At 40.5% G+C, this 21,660-nt stretch overlaps 1 protein-coding gene across 2 annotated transcripts in view; it reads right to left on the bottom strand.

The window, feature by feature from the left end:
* khsrp (KH-type splicing regulatory protein) overlaps positions 1 to 21,660 on the bottom strand; it is a 52,087-nt gene that overhangs the window by 9,033 nt on the left and 21,394 nt on the right. For both annotated transcript variants that reach the window (XM_063035897.1, XM_063035898.1), the window contains exons 4-16: positions 19,940 to 19,976; positions 17,872 to 17,921; positions 16,874 to 16,945; positions 14,324 to 14,381; positions 13,924 to 14,095; positions 12,523 to 12,621; positions 11,558 to 11,665; positions 9,516 to 9,618; positions 8,415 to 8,515; positions 5,612 to 5,759; positions 5,029 to 5,189; positions 2,568 to 2,668; positions 973 to 1,070 (exon numbers count right to left, since the gene is read on the bottom strand). In XM_063035897.1, coding sequence (XP_062891967.1) covers positions 973 to 1,070; positions 2,568 to 2,668; positions 5,029 to 5,189; positions 5,612 to 5,759; positions 8,415 to 8,515; positions 9,516 to 9,618; positions 11,558 to 11,665; positions 12,523 to 12,621; positions 13,924 to 14,095; positions 14,324 to 14,381; positions 16,874 to 16,945; positions 17,872 to 17,921; positions 19,940 to 19,976 — 1,308 coding nt within the window. The remainder of the gene's footprint in view (positions 1 to 972; positions 1,071 to 2,567; positions 2,669 to 5,028; positions 5,190 to 5,611; positions 5,760 to 8,414; positions 8,516 to 9,515; positions 9,619 to 11,557; positions 11,666 to 12,522; positions 12,622 to 13,923; positions 14,096 to 14,323; positions 14,382 to 16,873; positions 16,946 to 17,871; positions 17,922 to 19,939; positions 19,977 to 21,660) is intronic.

The following is a 21,660-nucleotide window of genomic DNA, read 5'->3' on the forward strand; positions in this document are numbered from 1 at the left end:
CTTAGTCAGAATGACTTATTCCTTATCCCTGATGGTAATAGCTGCTCAAACAATGACAATTGGGGATGGACAATTAGCAACGTCCACATCTCACAGGGTAATATAAACTATTCTGGCCTCTGAACTAAGCAGTCACTTTATATTCCACCAGTGGCACTACAGATTACTGCAGTATGGGCACCCAAGATCAACTACAAGCCCCCACATCCCAAACGCTATTAGAAGTGAGGAGATCAACAGTGACATTTGCTATTAAGAATTTTGATTTCCTATCACAATGCAATCAGCAAGAAATCTGAAGAGTTATAATTTACCAATTCAGACAACATTCCAGACCCTCAAACACAATTTTCAATAGGGAATTAGGCAAATTCCTGAAAAGGAAAACCTTGCAAGCACACAAAGAACAAGTGAGCAATACTCAATGAGAACTCTCAGAAATGGCATGGGAAAGTGGACCAAATGGCATTTTGTGTGATATTTCGTGAATGTGAGAAAATGCACATTATCGTTACAAAAGGTTTAATGGATAAATTCCAATAAAAATTCTTCAAAACACACACAAATTTGTAGTTGTACAACTTCTTTGATGAGTAAACTATTCTAAAATTGTGCACAGGAAAGGCTTCAGCTGCAACTTAATAGTGAATCAGATTAAATTTGGTTAATGATGACGAGTAGATCTTAAGGAATGCAAGAGATTTCGGATGAAATTCCAGAACTCAACAGTTAAACAGCTGAACAAAGTCGAAAAAAAATGAAGAAAAAAGGTTGCAAGAAGGTCACAAGAAAACAGATGCTGGAGGGTTGCGGGACTAGAAAAGGAATACAGATTCAAGTGCCTCAGCTACATTTACACTTCAGCCAGTTCCTGCAGCAAGGATTATCTGTGGGTTTGGAACAACTGCTTCTGAGCTTTTTGAAAATCTGGCTCAAACCCCACGTACAAAGCAAGGAAATGTAAATAATTACTTGGGTCATGAGGTCCAGGCGGCTGCCACTGTTGGTATGTGTTTCCCCAACCTTGAGGAGGATACTGGTGCGGAGGAGGCGGGCCACCAGCAGCAGGGCTGTCAGGGAAGAATGCCAGTTAGATAGTTCACAACAACAATTAAAGACTCCCCATGTATATTCACTTTTGTCTATGCAATGACATCAACAGAGGCCAGAAGACACCTACACAAAGGAAAAGAACAAAGACCCAAAGATTCTGTCACCTGATATGACTAGCCATTTTTTTTAATTTATTGAGCTAAAGCGCAGAATAGTCCCTTCTGGCCCTTCAAACCACACCGCCCAGCAATCCCGATTTAACCCATGCCTAATCATGGGACAAGTCACATTGACCAATTAACCTACCAAACCCGCAATTGGGAGGAAACCCATGCAGTCATGAGGAGAGCAGACTTACAGGCATCAGTAGAAATTGAACCCAGGTTACCCATACTGTAAAGCGTTGTGCTGAATACTATGCTACCGCGCTGCCCTAACCTCCCCAAACTGGTACTTGTCAATTTGTTTATTCACTAGTCCACAATGCATATACACCAGCACAAAGTAGGCTGCCAGAGATACAGTAGGGGGATAAAATCTCCGAAGTGGAGGACGTACCATGTAAGGTATGCAGGGAACGGAGCCCATGTCACTTCCCACGTTCATGCTCAACGCTCATGCTTCAGCCACCAACAATAGGGAGCAATGTTGGAAGCAGGGGGTGGGGAGGATAAAAACAGATGGGCAATCGTACTTTTCTCCTGCAGTGAGAATGCCAGTAAATGACACAACTCTGTTGGGTTTTTTTAATATTAGAAATTAGTTTTTACTGACACACAACTTGTATTTTTAACAAACGTGCATTTTTCACAATGTGGTGTTTGCCTCCACCTACTGGTGGAAAAGCAGTATAGCATTTATGTAACATTTACCATGTTTTCAGTTTTCATTGGCTAAGTGTTAACACATGACACATGCTGTGATTGTGTGTAGCTTTTGATTGGTTTCTTCTTATCTTAGGAATTGGCCTTTGCTTAAGTATAGAGGTGCCAGGTTTTGTAAAGACACCATCTTTGTATCTTTTCCTTTCTGTCTGCCTCAGTTTCACATGCTCTGCCTCCGCTCCTTTGTTCACACTTTAAAATAAGCGACAAGTTCTCAGTCATTCATGGACTTCTAAAAGAACCTGGGGATTGGAAAAATCACTGAGATCTGACAACTCCTAGCCTGACTACATGTGTATTTCATTAAAAGATGCTGATTTCTCATTCCAAAGTAAGCACGAGCAACACTGCTTCGGCATTATTACATCACAGTGACACCTGACAAAGTAAGAGCAAGCTTCCCATTGTCCATGAATGACATCCTCTAATCAATTTTACTGGTACATTAGGTTTCAAGTTAAATTGGTAAGGAAGTAGTATCATTTACATAAGGTTAGAAACAGACAAGTGAGAGTAAAAGCCTGGAATTCCAAGTTATTGAACTGAAATGATTTTGCTCATTGCCTACCAGAATTCAACTGCTGTAAAGAGCAAAGCTGCACTGATGCAATGAAGTATCTGTTTACTTACTGTGGCGGAGGAGCTCCTGGAGGTCCTTGGGGGAAGGGTCCAGGCTGGAAGGGTCCCATAGGGCCACCAGGCATTGGGGGTCCAACAGGACATAAGGGGCCCTGGGAAGAGAAACAAATTAGTATATTTCTATATGGATGTTAAGTGGTTGGGACAAAACTTAAGAATACTCCTTCCTCTTCTCAGCTAACAGTAAAAAGGCAGGAGTGGGGATAAACATAGGGAGAAGCAATGACAGAGAGTTCAGAGTTCAAGGTATATTTATTAGCAAATTATGTATACATCAAACAACCTTGAGATGCATCCCCTTACAGGCAGTTACAAAACAAAGAAACCCAAAGAACCCAATACTGCCATGCACCCCAGGTGCAGAGAGGAAAGAAAAAAATTGTGCGAACAATAAAAGTAGCAATTAGCATTTAGAACAAAAGCTTCAGTCCCCAGACACGAAGCCTGGAGCAACCGGAACAGGCCATCGCCTCAGCGCAGCGCGGAACGCAGTAAATGTCACGGTACAGTGAACAGAACCGACCCGACCCTCGCCTCTGGTCCCAACACTCTGCCTTTTCAATCCAACAGGCCCGGTGTTTAAATAATCCAAACATCAGGTTGTTCCTCACTCTAAGAACCAGTCGAGACTAAGGAGAGCGCACGTGCCAAAGCATTAACGTGCATAGCTCCTCAAATGCAAACAGCACAAGTTCTGTGCTTGGCAAGGTTCCACATGGAAGGATCATCCAGAAAGTCATGAGGCATGGGATCCATGGGAACTTGGCTGAACGGATTTGGAATTGGCTTGCCCACAGAAGGCAGAGTGGTAGTAGATGGCGCATATTTTTGCCTGGAGTTTGGGACCATTGGTGTTGCACAGGGATCTGCTCTGAGAAATCTGCTCTTTGTGACTTGGATAAGGGAGTAGAAAGGTGCGTTACATGAAGGCTGGTAGTACTGTGGATAGTATGGCAGGTAGCAATGTGGAGGAACAGAAGGATTTTGAGTCCAAGCCCATAGATCTCTCAAAGGTTCTGCATCAGCAGAGTGGGCAAGGAGGAAAATGCTGTATTGGCTTTAATTAGTAGAGAATTGAGTTCAAAAGCCACAAAAATGATATGGCTGTATAAAACCCCAGTTAGACCACACCTGGGAATATCGTGTCCAGTTCTGGTTACAACATTATAGGAAGGAAGTGGAAGCCTTTGGAAAGGGTACAGAGGAGATATACCAGAATACTGTCTGAATTAGCAAACATTCCAAATGAAGAAAGGTCAATCAAACTAGAGTTTTTCCTCTTTGGAGCAAAGGAGGGTGAGAGATGACTTGATAGAAATGTATAAGGTGAGTTATAGAGTGGACAGCCATTAGCTTTCTTTCCCAAGGCAGAACGACCAATATCAGAGGACATGCATTCAATGTGAGTGGAAGGAAGTTTAGTGGTGGGTCCCTGGAATGCACTGGCAGGTGTGGAAGCTGATACAAGAGTCTCTCATATGCATATCGAAGTAGGAAAAATAGAAGGTTAGGAAGGTTGCGTAGGAGGGAAGGCTTAGATTGATTGTGGAGTATGTTTATTCAGATCAGTACAATATTCCAGGGCAAAGGGCCCATATTGTACTGTGCTACTCTACCCACTCCACGTATTAGGTACAATACTGCATGGGTATGGAAGTTTCCAGTGTACTTCATGTAAATGAATTTATGGCTCACTGCATTATGCACAACTAGATAACATTCTTCTGTTGTACTACAAATTGCTGTGTATAGGCTCTATGTACTGATCTGAGAACTGGGAAGCCAGTACAACATCTGAATACATTCACTGAAACTTAAAACACAGAACAGCATAGCATAGGAGCAGACCATTCCACCCACAGTGTTGTGCCGAACCAGCTAAACAGCAAATCAAAAACAACAAACACTAATCCCCTCCTACCTACACCATGTCCATATCCCTCCATCTTCCTTACATCCATGTGTCCATCCAAACATCTCCTAAAAGCCTCTAATGTATTTGCCTCTACCACCATACCAGGCACCCACCACTCTTGAGTAAAGAAACATACCCCTCACACCGCCCTTAAACCTAGCCCTCTCATTTTCAATGCACGCCCTGATATCAGACATTTCAACTCTGGGAAGAGATACTCTCTGCCCACTCTAATGTCTCTTCACAATCTTGTAGACCTCTATCAGATCTCCCCTCACCCTCTGACGCTTCAGAGAAAACAACCCACGTTTATCCAGCCCCTCGTGACAGCACGTGCCCTCTACATCAGGCAGCATCCTGGTAAACCCCTTCTGCACCCTCAACATCCTTTCTATAGTGGAAGTTGTCAAATGTGCAAATGCAGATTTAGATAGAGCACGCCATTTGTTAAAGAAGCTCATGTTTTCTGCTGAGGGTCTGTTGACTGTCAGCTTTTTGGATGTGGTGACCCACCCTGCAGATGGAATAAACTGTTACCTCTATCTTCTCCTCAATGAGCTGCTTGGCATGATCGATCTGCTGGGGCGATCCACGGATAGTGAACAGTTTGAAGTTCGGATCCCCGTTGGGAGGGGGCTGTCTTTGCAATTCCACAAAAGCACCGGTCTGCTGGTTGATTGCCTTCACGTTTTCCCCACCTGCAAGGTTTAAGCAATGCACCTCAGTCTCACGAACAAGTACAGAGCCCAACTGTTCCCATTTCAATGCCAGATACTAATCCATAAATGCGACTGACTTTAAACTCTGGGCACACACAGCAGTGAAATCTGAACTCAGGATCATCAAACAGGAGGTGAGCAAGGCAGCAGGAAAACTGGAAGCCTCAGAGTGAAGCAACATAGTTCCTGGAAAATACCAGGCCACACATACTGACAAGTTGGAGGTGGTTGACTACTAATATCCCTGGAAGAGCATAGTCGAGTGAACACTTAGCTTTTTGGTTTGATTTTTATCTCCCGTTCAAAATGCTGATGATGCATTGCTAAGCATTTGAATAGCAAAGTCAACCCGACAATACAACAGAACACCATAAAAGTCAAAGCAAGGACGCTCAACCTACCTCTACCAATGACCAAACCACACTTGTGGCTGGGGACTGAGAAGGCCATCTCTCCTCCAGGGGGGCCCATGCCCCACGTGCCTTGACCCCTGCCCCTTCCTCGGCCAGGACCCGGCATTCCAGGCCCCGGGGGACCAGGTGGCCCAGCCTATACAAACACAAACACAGTTTACTACATTAATACATCAATGATCAGGACAACCTTGGGAACTGCAAAGGCATTTTAAAATGGGAGCAGGGTACATGTGGGTAAATTTGTTAATTCAGGACACCTGCTGTGAAAATGAACATTCAGAGCAATTTTCTGCATGCAGAGTGGCAAAGTTTAACCCCTCAAAAAATACAAGGGATGTTAAGTAGGGATTGAATCTGAACAAAGCCGTTGCTGCCCAGTCTTCAGCTGAAGTTTTCGGTGCTTTTGCAAGGTATCCTTGAAAAAGATGAATAAGGTGAAGAGTCTCATTCCAACAACAGGAAGCAGCTCTTCAGGTTCTCATTCACTTCAACCTTCAAATCAAACCTAGGAGACCTGGGTCACACGAACTGAGCTGCAATCTTTAAACCCTGACCCCACAATACCACAACCTTTATGTATCCCAGCACATATAGTACAGATTTGAGGAAAGAATTCCATTTTTCCACCATCCAGCTAAGATCATGGCCTCATTGGATTTACTAATTTTATTGAAATAGGGTGCATTGTTTTTTTTTCCCCAGGGCAATTGCCAAGCAAAATAAGTAGGCATGGACCAGAGATTTATAGATTGGCAATCAAATCAGCTCACACTGAGCTAGCTTAGTTTGCTAAAACTACACAAAATTATACGATGCTAACAATTAACAAAGAGGTAGCTAGCAGAATGGAACTGATCCAGCACAACTATCATAGAGATAAAAGGGGAGGGAAAGCCAACTCCATAAAAGGGGAGGGAAAGCCAACTCCAAACATGACTCCGACTTTACACAAGACATCTCGCATGAAAAGGTACTGGCAAATGTTAATTGAGGCCCTTAAAGTATACCCATAGTTCTAAACTAATTCAGACAAAGAAAGTAACAGGTTTAAACACAAACATCCTTTGTTTATAGTATACTGCAGCTGTTGGAAATCTGAAATAAAAACAGAAAATGCCACACAAATACTGAAGTCAGTCCATGCGTGGAGAGGCAAGTAGGATTAATGGTTCAGGCAATGCAAGGTTATCCAGCCTTATATATTGACAGCAACTTGCAATGTTAGCCTTCTCTCCCCACAGATACTGCATATGTATTTTCAATCTTTTTTACTTTTATATAACTGCTAGTGACATGAAGATGGTGAAAAGTATAAAATTTTAATACAAGTCTGTCCTTCAACATGCCTCCCACTACTAAATTTAAACAATTATTAACCCATTGAATTCCACAAGTTTTATTCAACTACTTACAAATTGACTATATTTTTTAAAAATTATATATTTTCTATAATTTAATAACTGATGCTCACGCGACAGGGTTCTGTGCACCAACCTCAAAAACACAATTTGAAATCCCAACTCCAAAACTTTTCACTCAAATCTAAGAAACAAAAAGAAGCCTTTCAGCTCTTCCTTCCAGCCATGGTAAATTTTTAACCTAATATCCCGGATTAATCCCAAATTTCTTAATTGCCCAAACATCCACAAATCTAAAAAACTGAGTCTTCACTACACTTCAGAATAAATAATTTCAAAGATCTGCCACTTTCTAGGCAAAGGACACAATCCTGGATGGTTAATTTCTAGTTCTGAGACTGTGATCTCTAGTTCTAAGCACAGTGAGTGGAGGGGAGAGGGACTGGAAACATCATTCATGCTTTTAGCTTGTCAAGAGCACCCATGTTTCAATGCACATCATTCCTCTGGATGCAAGAGAACATAACGCATAATGTCTCTCCTCCTGGAGCAGGAATAAGCCAATGAAGGCTTATTGTCCTCAATTTATATAAACATGCCTTCTATCAGGTAAGACTCCTATTACTGTGCTGAGTAATACAATCCTTGCCCCTCTCAGAGCTGAATCCAGATTAGTCTGAATAGTTTGTGACAAGTGTTTATTTATTTATGTATTCATTGAGATACAGCATGGAATAGGCCCTTCTGGCTCTTCAAACCGTGCCACCCAGCAATCCCCTGATTTAATCCTAGCCTAATCATGGGACAATTTACCATGACCAATTAACTTGCCAACCAGTATGTCTTCGGACTTTGGGAGGAAACCAGAGCACCCGGAGGAAATCGACACAGTCACGGGGAAAATGTACAAACTCCTTACAGACAGCGGCAGGAATTGAACCCAAGTCGCTGGTACTGTAAAGCATTGTGCTAACCACTATGCTACCGTGTTGCTACTCATTATACCACAATGCCTCAAAAAAGTGTTTTGAACAGCCCCATTCTATTGTCTGGTCACCAGGTTTATTTTGAGGCAGGAACCCCTTAACATACATGCTTGGAAGATGATACATGCATAAAGCATTAGCTTATAAAGCAGGTTTTACAGTATGGAATTTACTGCAAAGATCCTCATTATGTTGTAACTCAAGGAAGACTAATTTTCTCAAGTCTAGGAGCACAGATGGACTTTGCTGCCATCATACCCAAGCTTGGTTGTGGTATAGTGCATCAAGCAGAGGTTCCCTGCCATGATGCTTTGGCCTTTTTAAAAAAATGGACAAACAACTCAGGTGTATATTATCCATGGAATACTTGCCTCCTTCAGGTGCGGAGACAAGGGGGAAAGAAATAAATACGGAAGAAATCAAGAACAAAAGTCCACTCCATACCCGCACGTTCTGCAGAAGGTCAGTAATTATTTGTGCAGCATGCTGGCATCTCTCTGGAGGCCCCATTACATGCGCTATCTTATCTGGCGTAGACCCATCATCTACGAGACGAAAGAAGGGAAAAAAAGGACTTTATTGAAAGATGAAAGTTAGCACTTCCAGAGCAGCTGCAGCATTACAGAAATCAAGTCCAAACGGAACAGACAGCACCTGAAACAATGAATCCAAATGCTTACAGAGTGAAACGCATCTGCTTCAAGATAGTAAGGGAGTTCATAATGTTTTATTTAGTCAGTTACGCTCATCTCTGGCAAGATAGGCCAAGTTCTTTCTTGTGTCCTGAAGTTCTACGAATGGCAGATCTTCGCTACCCAACGTATATTTTTTTTTGTTCCTCCATTACATCACTTTTCACACACTATCCCTACTTGACGGGACAAACTATCCTCATTGCACCTGCCCAACAAGTCAGAAGGAATTAAACCTACACTCACACACACAAACACCCCACCCCACTCAGTTTAATGGCTGCACTGCAGAGAGTTGGAATCAAGGCTGTGCTGAGGAGAAACAATTTATGCTAATACTTGGTACTCTTCAGTGACACGTTACTTAAGGCAATAACAACTCTGGCATCAGCAGCAACAAAAACAAAAAGGTAAATAAAAGTAAAGCTTAGCAAAACTATAATAAAATCCAGGAAGACTTCCACTCAATTAATCTTCCGCTGCCCAGTCTTATTTTTGGAAAAGGGTTAAGGAAGAAAAGTAAAAATGTCTTGCCAGTGGACAGGAAGGTAACAAATGTTTAAATTCAGTACGAAGCATCGTCATAATATACAGGTGGTGGGCTAGTTACACTTACATGCCTCTGCACAATACTACACAGACAGATTTAATTCTGCCATCTGGGAATAAAACTGCTCCAATGTCAGCAGACCAAAATTTATTTACACCACCAGGGAACGAGGTTGTAGGACTAAGGATCAGCAGTATGATTCATGCTGGCTGATACAAGGAGTGATATCTATACAAATACCCCATTTTGATGTCTACAGAATTATGGATTTAATAACTGCTCAGTGCTTGGAATGGGACTGACCTGGTTTGAACTGTATTCGGACTCCTGCATCATTTTGTATTTTCTTGATCATTTCTCCACTTCTTCCGATCACTATTCCTACTGAATGCCGTGGCACCGGTACCTAAAGTTTAAAAGATGTTACGTGAAGGTCAGAATGTCTATGAATTTATTAATAACCTTTATCCGAATGCAATCCCCATCAGTTTTCTTCACCATTATTACTGCCTGCATACATCAAGGAAAGCTTTTAATACTTAAACAAGTGAAAACCTGGAGATTACAAGATAATATCACATCAGAATTCTTCCCTTGCCTTCCAGACATCCTCTAACCTCTACAGGGATAACAGTATGAAATAATATGTTGCCATCATCCAACATGAAAATGCAAACTAAAAAGCACAAAGAAATACATATAACCAAAAAATTTCAAGTACAAAATAGTAAATGACTGAAATCACTGTAGAATGAAGCCCACACTTTCAGGGAAAATGGAAGAAACTAAAAGCAGAGATACAAAGTATTAACTAGGAGAAATAACACTATTCACCTAAATACAATATTTCAAATGCTAGTTGGAAGATTCAAAGTACTTTTATTATGAAAGAATGTATAAATTATACACCTTGAGAGCTGTTTGCTTACAGGCAGCCACAAAGCAAGACACTTGAAGAACTCAATTTAAAAAAAGACTGCAGCAACTGCGCTAAGAAAGGGAAAAAAAAATAGACACACATCATGCATACAATAGAAGCAAACCAAGTTTAAGCACTTTGGAGATCTAGAACCAGTTTAGCACCTCTGCTACTGTAGTATTGTGATCCAACCAAACCTCCTCTCAAAGGTTCTAGAGAGCAGATCAAAATCCAGCAGTAACCAGCCAGTCATCTGGAACAGCAAGTCTATGTCACATATGAGCACAAGGAAAGCATGCAGAGTACTGCATTTTAGAGTTGCAGAATTAAAACATTTGGTAAAGGAGAAACAATGAGTGTGGGTTAAACATGAAAATAAAGATCGCCTTCATTGCGGCCAGTGCGAAGAGTGAGTGTTCAGTGCCGTCTACCAGCCTCTCACTCACTGCTGCCAGAGGAGGGTAGCTACTTGTGGCGGCCTCCCTCTCCTTCTTGCTCGCTGCTCCCGAGGAATGGCCCAAGTTCGAAAGATCTCTCCCTTGACGGTGCTGGAGCAAAGTCTAATCAATGCGGTTTGTGGATCGTGGACTCCAACTCAAGTTTATCGTGTGTTTCTAGTTTTTCAGGTTGCTCTTATTTATTTTGATAGTTTAGGCGATTTGGAATTGGGCAGATAATGAACACTGAGCTGAACTGAAATATGCCTCCTGATTTTGCTTTACATTCTGTGTTTTCGCTCGTCTTTTTTTGTTGCTGTTTGCGCCATTGGTTTGGTTCGCGCATGGGGGAGGGGTTGATGTTTTTTTTTCTTCTTTGAACGGATTCCATAGTTCTTCGTTGTTTCGTGGCTCTCTGTGGGGAAGATGAATCTCAAAGTTGTACACTGTAAACATACTTTGGTAATAAATGTACTTTGAATCTTTGATTCTATAGGAGCATTTATTCACAAATTGCCTATATTCATTACCAAAGAATAAATACAGAGCATTTATGGCCAGATTGTTTTTAGGCCCAATGCCAGCAAATGCAGGTGAAAGAAATATCTTTATGGATACTCAATCCCACCTGAACAAGTTTATCACAAGGATTGTGCCATGCAACCACAAGCCTCTTTCTGTAAACTGATAATCAAAAATTAGGGATAAAGTGTAACTCCCAGACAACCAGAATAAAAATGCAATGAACTTTTACAGGGAGATTTAATGTGACAAACACATCACAGGCTGAGGCCAGAAAGGCAAAAATTTAAAAGCAAAATTTTACATTATAGCTCATGGAAAGTTACTTTACCACAAGATTTCTGACAAGTGACTAATTTTACAAGGGGCCTTTTGAATTATGTATACATTACACACAAAAAACATTTTTCTTGAATTCCAAACAAAATAGCCGAGAGACTCAAGGAAAAATAAACGGCTCTACTTACGTCTAAACCGCCAGCACCGCCAGCACCCCGGTTGCCAAACTCATTTCTGTCGCCAAATCCTCCTTGGTCACGTTCATGCAAGATCTCCATCACCATGTCTCTAGCTTGCTGCAACCATTCAGAATAAAAGTTAACAAACAGCACAGTTTGAATTGCAGTGTCATACATGTACATAACAGCTTTCAGGCTTTGAGCCATACTCAAACTTAATTGACATACAGATTACTTTATATTAAATATTAGTGCTTCAGCTAATATTTAGGCTAACACTGGTTTAATTCTTTCTCAAATGAAAACGAGTCAGTCTAAAGCTAGGTTGAACTGTGACCATGAACACAAAATTGTGCAGAAGTCACGTTCAAATATAGGTCATAGTTTGGACAATGAAAAGTTCTTTCTTGAAGCACTAGTATCACTCTGCATCTGACAAATCCAGACTCCTGCTTACTGATCAACTTTTTCTTCTCATCAAAACAAAACTTGGACCCCAACTGCTCTCAAAAGGCATAAAGGCTCCTAAAGTACTATTTAATGACCAAAACAGTACCAATGAACTGGTCAGTATTTATCCTTCTACCAGTATCACATGTACAATCAGACTGTTCATTCCAAAAAGGAAGAAGTTATTAATAATGCAAATTCAAAAGGATCAAGTCAGAGTTGGAACATCTTTGCTCTAGCTTTTCTTTTGCTTCAGGAACAACTTGAAGAGCAAAGTATAATTATTCCCCCCCTCCAACCACGCTCAGCCTGTAGCAATTAAAATGAAGCCACATCTCGGGGAATTACCAAGTTTTTCTTGCAGGTGATCAGAAACTCCCTTTTGAGGAAACCTTAAAGATTAGGACAAAAAGACATTCAGGGTGTAATTAAAAATGGAAAAGTGGCCATTAATGGCTTTCTGCTTGAAAGAAGTGGTGTGATATCTTGAATAAGCAAATCCAGAAATACTTGCAAGATCATACCTGCACTTTAAAAGGATCACCAATAATCCGGAGTGGTTTATCTACATTAGCATTTTGTGAACCATCTTGGATTAAAATCATCTTCACTCCTGCACGTTCCTGTTTAAAATGAGTGACAGATTAGCTAACATCAGCATATGAAAGACTAACATCCTCATCAATAAAGCTAAATCCACAAACTAATCATCCCTCACTGAGAGCACCACTGAGCAATTAATTTCCCACAATTCAGTACTTGAGGACAAGACTCAACACGCACTACACATTATTGGTTTTGTTCAAATAATTATTTTCAACAATTATTTGCACAGAACAGAATCACAACTTGATACGTCATTCTTGGAAATGCAGCACAACATAGGCCTAAACAGAAAGATATCATCTGACCAGTCACAGTATCTTGAATAAGCTGACGTAATCAAATGTTGGTACCAAATCCACTTCCTTGTCTAGCTGGCCAACCTGGTCAATATGCTTAGTTTCATCAAGTAGTTAAATCAAGGTGCTTCTTCATCCTCCATATTTCAGGCAATGTTCTTACTGAAGGTAAATTTTATCACGTTAACCACAAATTTCACTCGTTGATGGTTTGCTGTTTAGGTATTGTCAAGTGCCAGATTGCAACTAGGCTAGACAGTGACAATTCATTCTTACAAATCATTTGTCTCATTGGCACTCCTCCCCCTTCCCTTTCTTCCATCCTCTCGTATCAGATTCCCTCTTCTCCAGCCCTTTAACTCTTTCACCAATCAACGTCCCAGCTCGTTACTTCAGCCCCTCTCCTGGTTTTGCCTATCACCTACCAACTTGTACTACTTTCTTCCTTCCCCCCACCCTCTTACCCTGACTTCTCCCCTTCCTTTCCAATCCCGATGAAGGGTCTCGGGCCGAAACATCGACTGGTTACACTTTTCCATAGATGCTGCCTGACCTGCTGAGTTCCTCCAGTATTTTGTGTGGTTGTGTTGCTTTGGATTTCCAGCATCTGTTGATTTTAATTGTACTTGTCCAATTCATTTACCAGCAAAAAGAGAGCTAGCAGATAACATAGCTAGCTTGGCCAACATAGCCAAGGTTATAGGCCGTGACAACCAAGGTTTAAAAAAGACTATAAACTTTGAAAACCTGAATTGAAAACAATAACGAGCACATCAAGCACCATGTGAGGAAAGAGAAACAGATTCCTTGATTGGAAACACTGTTTCTCTCTCTGTACCCAAGTGCTTCCAACTTTTTTTAATTTTTATGCCAAATGATCCATTACCAACAATAAGCACACACTTGATCCTCAAAAATTTTAACATGGTTTCATCCTAAGGAAAGGACTGCATTACACAAACTGATTTTCTGGATTTTCATCCTTTAAATATACTTACAGTTTTACCCTTCTATCTTTAATACCTGAAGCTGTTTGATGGTCTCTCCACCTTTGCCAATAATTAGCCCAGCCTTCCCTGCTGGAATTACTATTTCCTGAATAGATCCGCTCTGGCCATTCGTGGAATCGTGGGACTGACCCGGTGGCCCACCTCGACCCCTGGACACTATCTCATCCAGCAGCATCTTCGCTGTCCTGAAAAGAAAATACACTTGTTAAATCTCAGGCTCTGCTTAACTACAACTAATTAAATTTCTAGTTAAGTTATACTCGCACTAGCAGATGACCCCCTAGACACTGTGTTTACTATCATAAAACTGGGAGCTGAAAACTCCCGAGGATACTTAATGAAGGACTAGCTTTGCCAATCGCATCATGCCGCACCTCAACAGTGCTGTTAGTAGTGGGGGCATCAGCACTTACTGAATTGATTCCGAATTCCCCGTCAACGAGACACATCGTTCTGGCAAACCTCCACTTTCTGGAAGGAAAATAAAATTTGTAATCTACAATTAAGGGCAAGTTCTCAACACAATCGGAATACAAAATACACTTCATGATGTACAATGAGTAAACACTTAAGGGCCTATTCATTATAGTTGTTAAGAAAAAAGCCTGTAAATCTGTGTATGTGTAAATTTAGCAACCTCCTGAATAAGGCTCCATATAATTGAAGAAAAAGGTAGTTATATAGTATTAGAAATAATGCCACTCTTCTCCCATTGTTCGGTAGTGCTACACAAAAGACAACTGCAAATTCTGGGCCCAACATATTGATGCAGCTACAAAGGCAGCACAACAGCAACTATATTTCATTAGGAATTTTAAGGAGATTTGGCATATCACCAAAGACATTCAGTAATTTCTACACATGTATCGTGGAGAGCATTCTGAATGGCTGCACAGAGTCTGGTATGGGGGTGGGGGTGTACTGCACAGGATTGAATATGCTGCAGAGAGTTGTAAACTCAGTCAGCTCCATCATGGGCATTATCCTCCAGAGTTTCCAGGACATCTTCAAGGAGCGATGGCTCAAAAAGACAGCATCCATCATTAAGGACCTTCAACACCCTGGGCCTTCCCTCTTCTCACTGCTACCGTCAAGGTGGCGGTACAGGAGCCTGAAGCCACAAACTAAACAATTCAGGAACAGCTTCTTCCCCTCCACCATCTCATTTCTGAATGGACACTGAACCATGCACACTACATCACTATTTTTTAATTTAACTGTTTAATAAATATATTTACTGTAACTCAGTTTTTCCCCTATTATTATGTATTACATTATACTGCCGCCACAAAGACAACAAATTTCACAAAATATGCTGGCGACATTACACCTGATTCTTTTTATTCAGGTATGACAAACTAAGTATCAGGTCTTAACTGCATTAGCAATAAAGCTCATTAACAAGATAATTTAAATGAATTGTATAGTTTGTGAAAGCATTAACTAATCTCCGAGGTAGAGCTGGAAGCCTTTCATTCCATTAACTCAATGCGAACTTTAGAATGATCTAGTCAGTCATCTTCATTTCCCCTCCAGTGCTGCGAGTGAATTCCTTTCCTTCACGTATGATTCTGCTCCATTTTGAAAGCCGCAGATGGATCGGCTAGAATTGCCCTTTGCAGCAGCAATTTCCCAAACCCGGTGATCCACATATTGTATTTGTATTTTGCCAATCACTTTATATCTACGTCCCATAGCTCACTAAACGCAATGAAAACTGTTACAATGGTTTTGATTTCTGACATTTAACCAAATCAATTACTCCTACTGCAACAATTGTTATTACTTCAGTCCCTCACCCCTGAAATGCTCCAATAAATTTTTTTTCCCCCTCTTTCCAGGGAATCAAATCCTTCCTCAAGAACAATGCTAATAAGAATCTCGATACTTTTATTTGGTCTGAACCCATGTTTTAGTGGAAGTCTGATTTAACAACCGGAATTCAGGGTGAAGGGGGCAGGGCTCAGAGGGAGAACATTTTTACCTTGCTTCTGTTGCGCTTGTTCAGGGAGCCAAAGAAAACCAAAAGCATTGAATCGCTGATTTAAGGAAGAATACCAATTAACATGTTAACACCTGGCTAGAAAGCTGATTGAAAGCTCATCACCACAATTTGGAAGAAAAGTCACAGATGATACTGATTTGCAACAAAGCAAGGTGTTGTGACCAAATTCACAATATGAGAACCATGTATGTAAAAGCCATTAGCCTGGATACCAATAATGCACTTGCTCCAGGATCCTACCACCTGAATCAGGCCAGCATAATGGTCTCCTCTCACTGTCCAAGGAATGCTATATATGTAAAAGAATGGGAGCTGGGTAAGTGAGAGCAATGTTTACTTGCGTCAGGGAGGAACAGAGCTAATGTGAGATCTTAGCTTTGGATATCACTTTCATTGGCTGGATATGACAAAAATATGGGGATCCATTACGATTTACAACCCTACTTCTTGGTTTTTTTGGGGGGAGACTTATTAGCTGATCTTCTATAGGGCCAACAGCTTGATGATATTTCAACCAAGAGAATTATTATACTTGATCCCAGAAAAACCCTTGGCATTACTAACAGTTAACCAATTGACCATTCGAAGGACAGCAAATGGGACAAACTACTTCTTTACGTGACTGTCCCAAACTTGGTTAACTGTGTCCTATGCCTTTAAGAAGTGCCAATTCTGACTCTCAACACTTTTTTTTGTCCAAGTTGAAACCAGTTTAGCAGCGACAAAGCTAGAACCCATAACATTTAGGGCAGAGCTAAACACAGGTAGGGCCATCAAATGAATTCCAAAAGAAATTTATTGAAATGGCAAGACTTCCCGGTGAAAAAACAAACTGAGTATCTACAGCAAATTCTTTAAAATTACATATGCAAACAATACACATTATTAGTTTCTAGAATTTCATAAACCACAGTAACAAATAAAGTTGGAAAAAAATTGCCAAAAAAGCCCACTGCACCTGGAGCAATCTGTACTTTGCAACCAGACTCCTGTTGTATTCGGTTTATCTGTTCCCCACCACGACCTATGACTGAAATAAAAACATTTGCTGACATATTGCTATGTGTATATATAACAAGATGGATACACATTTTCAGCTTCCAAGAGACACACCTAACAACTTACATGCAGAAGAGTCAAATACCGCTATTTAGTCTGGCATAACTGCACCCCAATATGCTACACTCCTAACATCATTCAACATTACACCAGACCCCAGGCATTTAAGAACATGCAAGCTTTCCATTTTTTTTCTCCTTATCCCAAGCTCTAAGGGTAATACGTATAATCGCATGGCTCCAATAAAAAAAGGGGGCCGGGGGGGAGAAGGGGGGGGGGAATGCTGGAAAAAAATTCTAGAATTGCATGGCTGACACAACAAGGACATGAAAGAGACTCTAAGATAGGCAATCAAATTTAAGAAAAATGGAGATTTATGGGTTGTGTCGAGGGGAGGGATGGGTTAGATTAATCAATGTGTAGGTTGAAATAGGTCAGCATAACATCATGGGCTAAAGGGCTCCTGTTGTGCTCAACTATTCTATGGATAACCTCGATACTTAAAGTACTTCATGCAAAGATACAAACATTGCTTTGGGTGTACAGAACTTTGCTTACTTATTAGTTTACTCCCTACGATGAAGGGACAAATAAGAACTTTTCCACCTAACAAGATCATACACATAAAGGAACTCTGTTCTCGAAACAAAGTCCAAGCTACAGCTTTGAAGATACAGGAACTGGGTTATGACACCTAAAGCAACACACACAAAATGCTGGAGGAACTCAGCAGGTCAGACAGCATCTACGGAAATGAATAAACAGTCAACATTTCAGGCCAAGACCCTTCTTCGGGACTGATAATACGCATCTTGTTTCTCATAAAATAATAACTCGGCCAGGGTATAGTTGTTCAAGGAAGAATGAACAAAAACTGCACTCATACATTAGACTTACCAAGACCAACCATCCCATCTGGTACTCTGTAATCCTCTGTAAGAGTTGTCCTAGAAAAGATGAGGAAAACGTCAGTGGATGGACATACAGGTGAACAAAAATTCATCAGAATCAATCTATAATCTCATTCTTCATGGGCTGCACTACATAAATAAAAGTGCAATTTTATTATAAAATTGGATACAATTAGGATTATGGATACTATTATCTTCAGATTAAAGTTAATCCCACTTACTGATAAATTTCAATTTACCAGTAATAACCAGTTTATGACAACATTTCTTTTGCTTGCTGATTTTACTAGGATAAGCTACTGACTTTGTGAGAACCTCCATGACATCAAATCATACTTTTCAAATTTCACAACTATCGGACACTGATCGGGAATACCATGGCATAATGATAAAATTACAGGACAAATATTGACCCAAACACAGCATTCATAAGCCTGGAATATCAAACCAAATGTGTAACTGTAACCTGCCACAGTAAGAGCGTAAATTAAAATCATGAAATTTAAACAAATACTATCAGCAAAAGTAATCTACCCTTAATCATGTACAACCTGGGAGAATTTCTTGATCCACCAGTGGTTTACTCATGACAACTCTCGGAAATGGCTCAGCACATTAGGAACCATTTAGAGGTGGACAATTCATGCTGACTTATATACAGCTCCTCTACACATTAAAGAAATAGTCAAACTATTCGAGTGGTCAACCAAAATATTGAAACAAAATGAAAACTGAAAAACCAGACTTTGCACAAACTAATGTCCTCAGAAAAAACTGCTACACTAAAATTAAAGCTGCAGAAAAGTGTAAAATTAGTCAGCTCCATCACAGGCACAGGCGTCTGCAGCATCCAGGAAATCTTCAACGAGCGGTGCCTCAAAAAGGCAGCGTCCATCATTAAGGACCCCCATCACCCAGGACATGCCCTCTTCTCATTGCTACACACATACATATCTTCAGTTCTTTTCTCGATTATTATGTATTGCTGTTGCAAAGTTAACAAACTTCATGACACATACCAATGATATGAAACCCAATTCTGAAATAAAACGAAAAATACTTTGTACTGTTCTGGTCAATGATTAAGTTCCAATGCTAAGTTTAACTCTGGCAACTTTCACAGGACATGAAGAATCACACTTCAGACCCACACGATCAGCCTTAAGCAAACATGCTCAGACAAACTCAACTATACTACAAAACATAGTGCAAAGCAATGGGTCAATGCAAGCTTTCACAACAGGCCGCACAGGACACTACAAAGCAATACAATTATCCGAAACAATGTTTAAAGCTGAAATGAAAGCAGTCTCTCCCAATAACACAATACACCAGTTGAAAACATTCGCCAAGCAAGCAGAGACCAACTCGGTTCAAAGTAAGATGGTGAGAGATCTACACTCATATCCCTCTATTCTATTTAAACAACTGCAGACAATCCCTGACAAAATTGACAATGCACAAAGCAAGCAATTTTCATTTGGAGAACTATTTTATCAATATGCTGAGAGTCGGGTCGCCAATCCCTTATGGAAGCCTTGCATTACAACTTATTTCTACTTACTACAATTCTTGCTTTGTGCAAGACTTGCTGCATTATAACACACTACACTCACTTTGTTTAAATTTGGTGAACAATTCAGTAACTAAATCTGTACTATAAAGACACTTTTGTTGAAACATGTTTCTCTATTCTCTCTCCTTTAGGGCCAGAAATGCTTGACAAAATTCATCACCCATGACTGCCAATCTCACTCAACTCAGTTAAAACCCACAAATTAGTTACGAATGAAAGCAGAAAAGACTCCCTCACAAATCAATCGCAGACTTCCCGTGGCAATTACTATGCAGCAATCAGAAGGACCCCATGACAAAAGCCCACAGCCAATCCTTGAAGCTCGATAGCTAATCATGATCTTTCACTGGCGTCACAATTGAGATCGGTTTACAGTATAGATTGAATTGAAGGTTGCAGCGTTAAGATAATGAATTCTTTTTCTCAGAATCACAAGGCAGCAGCTGAACATTTAATGTTAATGTTTCGCTCCCCTTACCTTTGCTGATGTATGGCTGCAAGCTGGGCTCCAATTGCTGGGAAAGAAAAAAATAAATTTACAGGAAAAAACAATTTCTATATACAACTCAGCATTTAAATATCAAATTGTACAGTCAAAAGTTGCAATATATCAGTCATAGAGAAATACAGGGCCATTGACCCATCTAGCCTGTACTGAACCATTTGAACTGCCTACTCCCATCGATGAATGTTGAAGATCAGCTGGGTACAGAAAGTCTCAAATGAGAGGGTTTTATCCAAAGTTGGTAAGACCACGGATAATGCTGGAGAAGATCATGAAGTTAAAAGTTGCTTATTGTGGACACATTACGCAGAGAGATAACATCTTGTCAGACTTGCTATATGGAAAGCTGGAGGGAAAGAAAGGAAGAGGAAGGCAAAGAAAAATGTGGCTGGATAACATCAAGGATTGGACCATGCTGGACAAGACTAGGGATGTTGTGGACAAGTGTTGGGACAGAGCCGCACAGAGGGAAATCGTCCACCAACTGGAAATTCCTGATGCGACCTAATGACAACGACGACAACTCCCATCAACCTGGATCGGGACCATAGCCCTCCCTGACCCTACCATCTATCCAAACTTCACTTAAACGTTAAAACTGAACTCACATTCACCACCTTTAATCCATGTAATGTTCCATTATTAATTCAATATACTAGAAGCTATTCCCAAGCTTAGATGTCCAAGAGATGGACACCGCGACAAAGAGTTCCCATAATACTACTACATTCAGAAGTTCAACATATGCATATACATTATGCTCATTCCTAGAAATAGCTTTTAGCTATGGTTCTCTTACCAATCTCAGTGATTTACAAGCTATTTGTTACAAAATTATAGAGATATGGTTGCCATATCGCTACCATATTGTAGTGAATATTAAATTATTACTGCGTAGCTCCACTTTTTGACAAATTAAACTTCAGTCTACTGCTGATTCTAATTTTGATGACAATCATTACATAAATAAAGTGTGCAAGATATTTAAGTAATCAAGAAAAGTATAATTATAAATATACAAACAGACAGGTGAAACGATGGATAATCAGGCCAACACATGGCTGAGTGACTTGCCAACTCACAGGTGAATCTTCAGACAAACCACTAAATGCAATACAGAGTGTAGGAAAGCGGAGCAGGACTTCCAGCCTTCACAACAGTCTGCCCTCCAATGTCAACCTGTCATTGCTTAGACTACACTTGAGAGTGCTGTGTGCAGTTTAACTCACTACGCTTTGGGAAGCAAGTGATTCAGCTGGAGAATGTGCAATAAAGTTCACAAGAATGTTGCTTGAACTGCAGGGTCCGAGTTCTGCGACAGATTAAATATGCTCCACTGAGCTAAATGTAGACGTTATAGACGTTTATAAGGTAAGGGACATAGACAGGGGAGATAATCACTTTTTTCCATGGTAAGGGAAACTAGAAGGCAAAGGGATTGTTCGAAAGGGTAGGATTCAAAGAAGATCTGAGACTATTCTCTCCCCCTAGCCATGGGGTGGTAGGTATATGGAACAAGTTGCCAAAAGGTCAGTACTATTACAATATTTAGAAGATATTTGGACAAGAATATAAATAAAAGGTTGAGGAGGATATGAGCCAAACACTGGCAAAGGGGACTGGTGTAGATACACAAATTGGGCTGAAAGGCCTGTTTCTGTACTGTATAATTAAAAACTTACGATTAACTAAAA

Source organism: Mobula hypostoma, chromosome 29 (assembly GCF_963921235.1).
Source record: "Mobula hypostoma chromosome 29, sMobHyp1.1, whole genome shotgun sequence".
NCBI lineage: Eukaryota > Metazoa > Chordata > Chondrichthyes > Myliobatiformes > Myliobatidae > Mobula > Mobula hypostoma.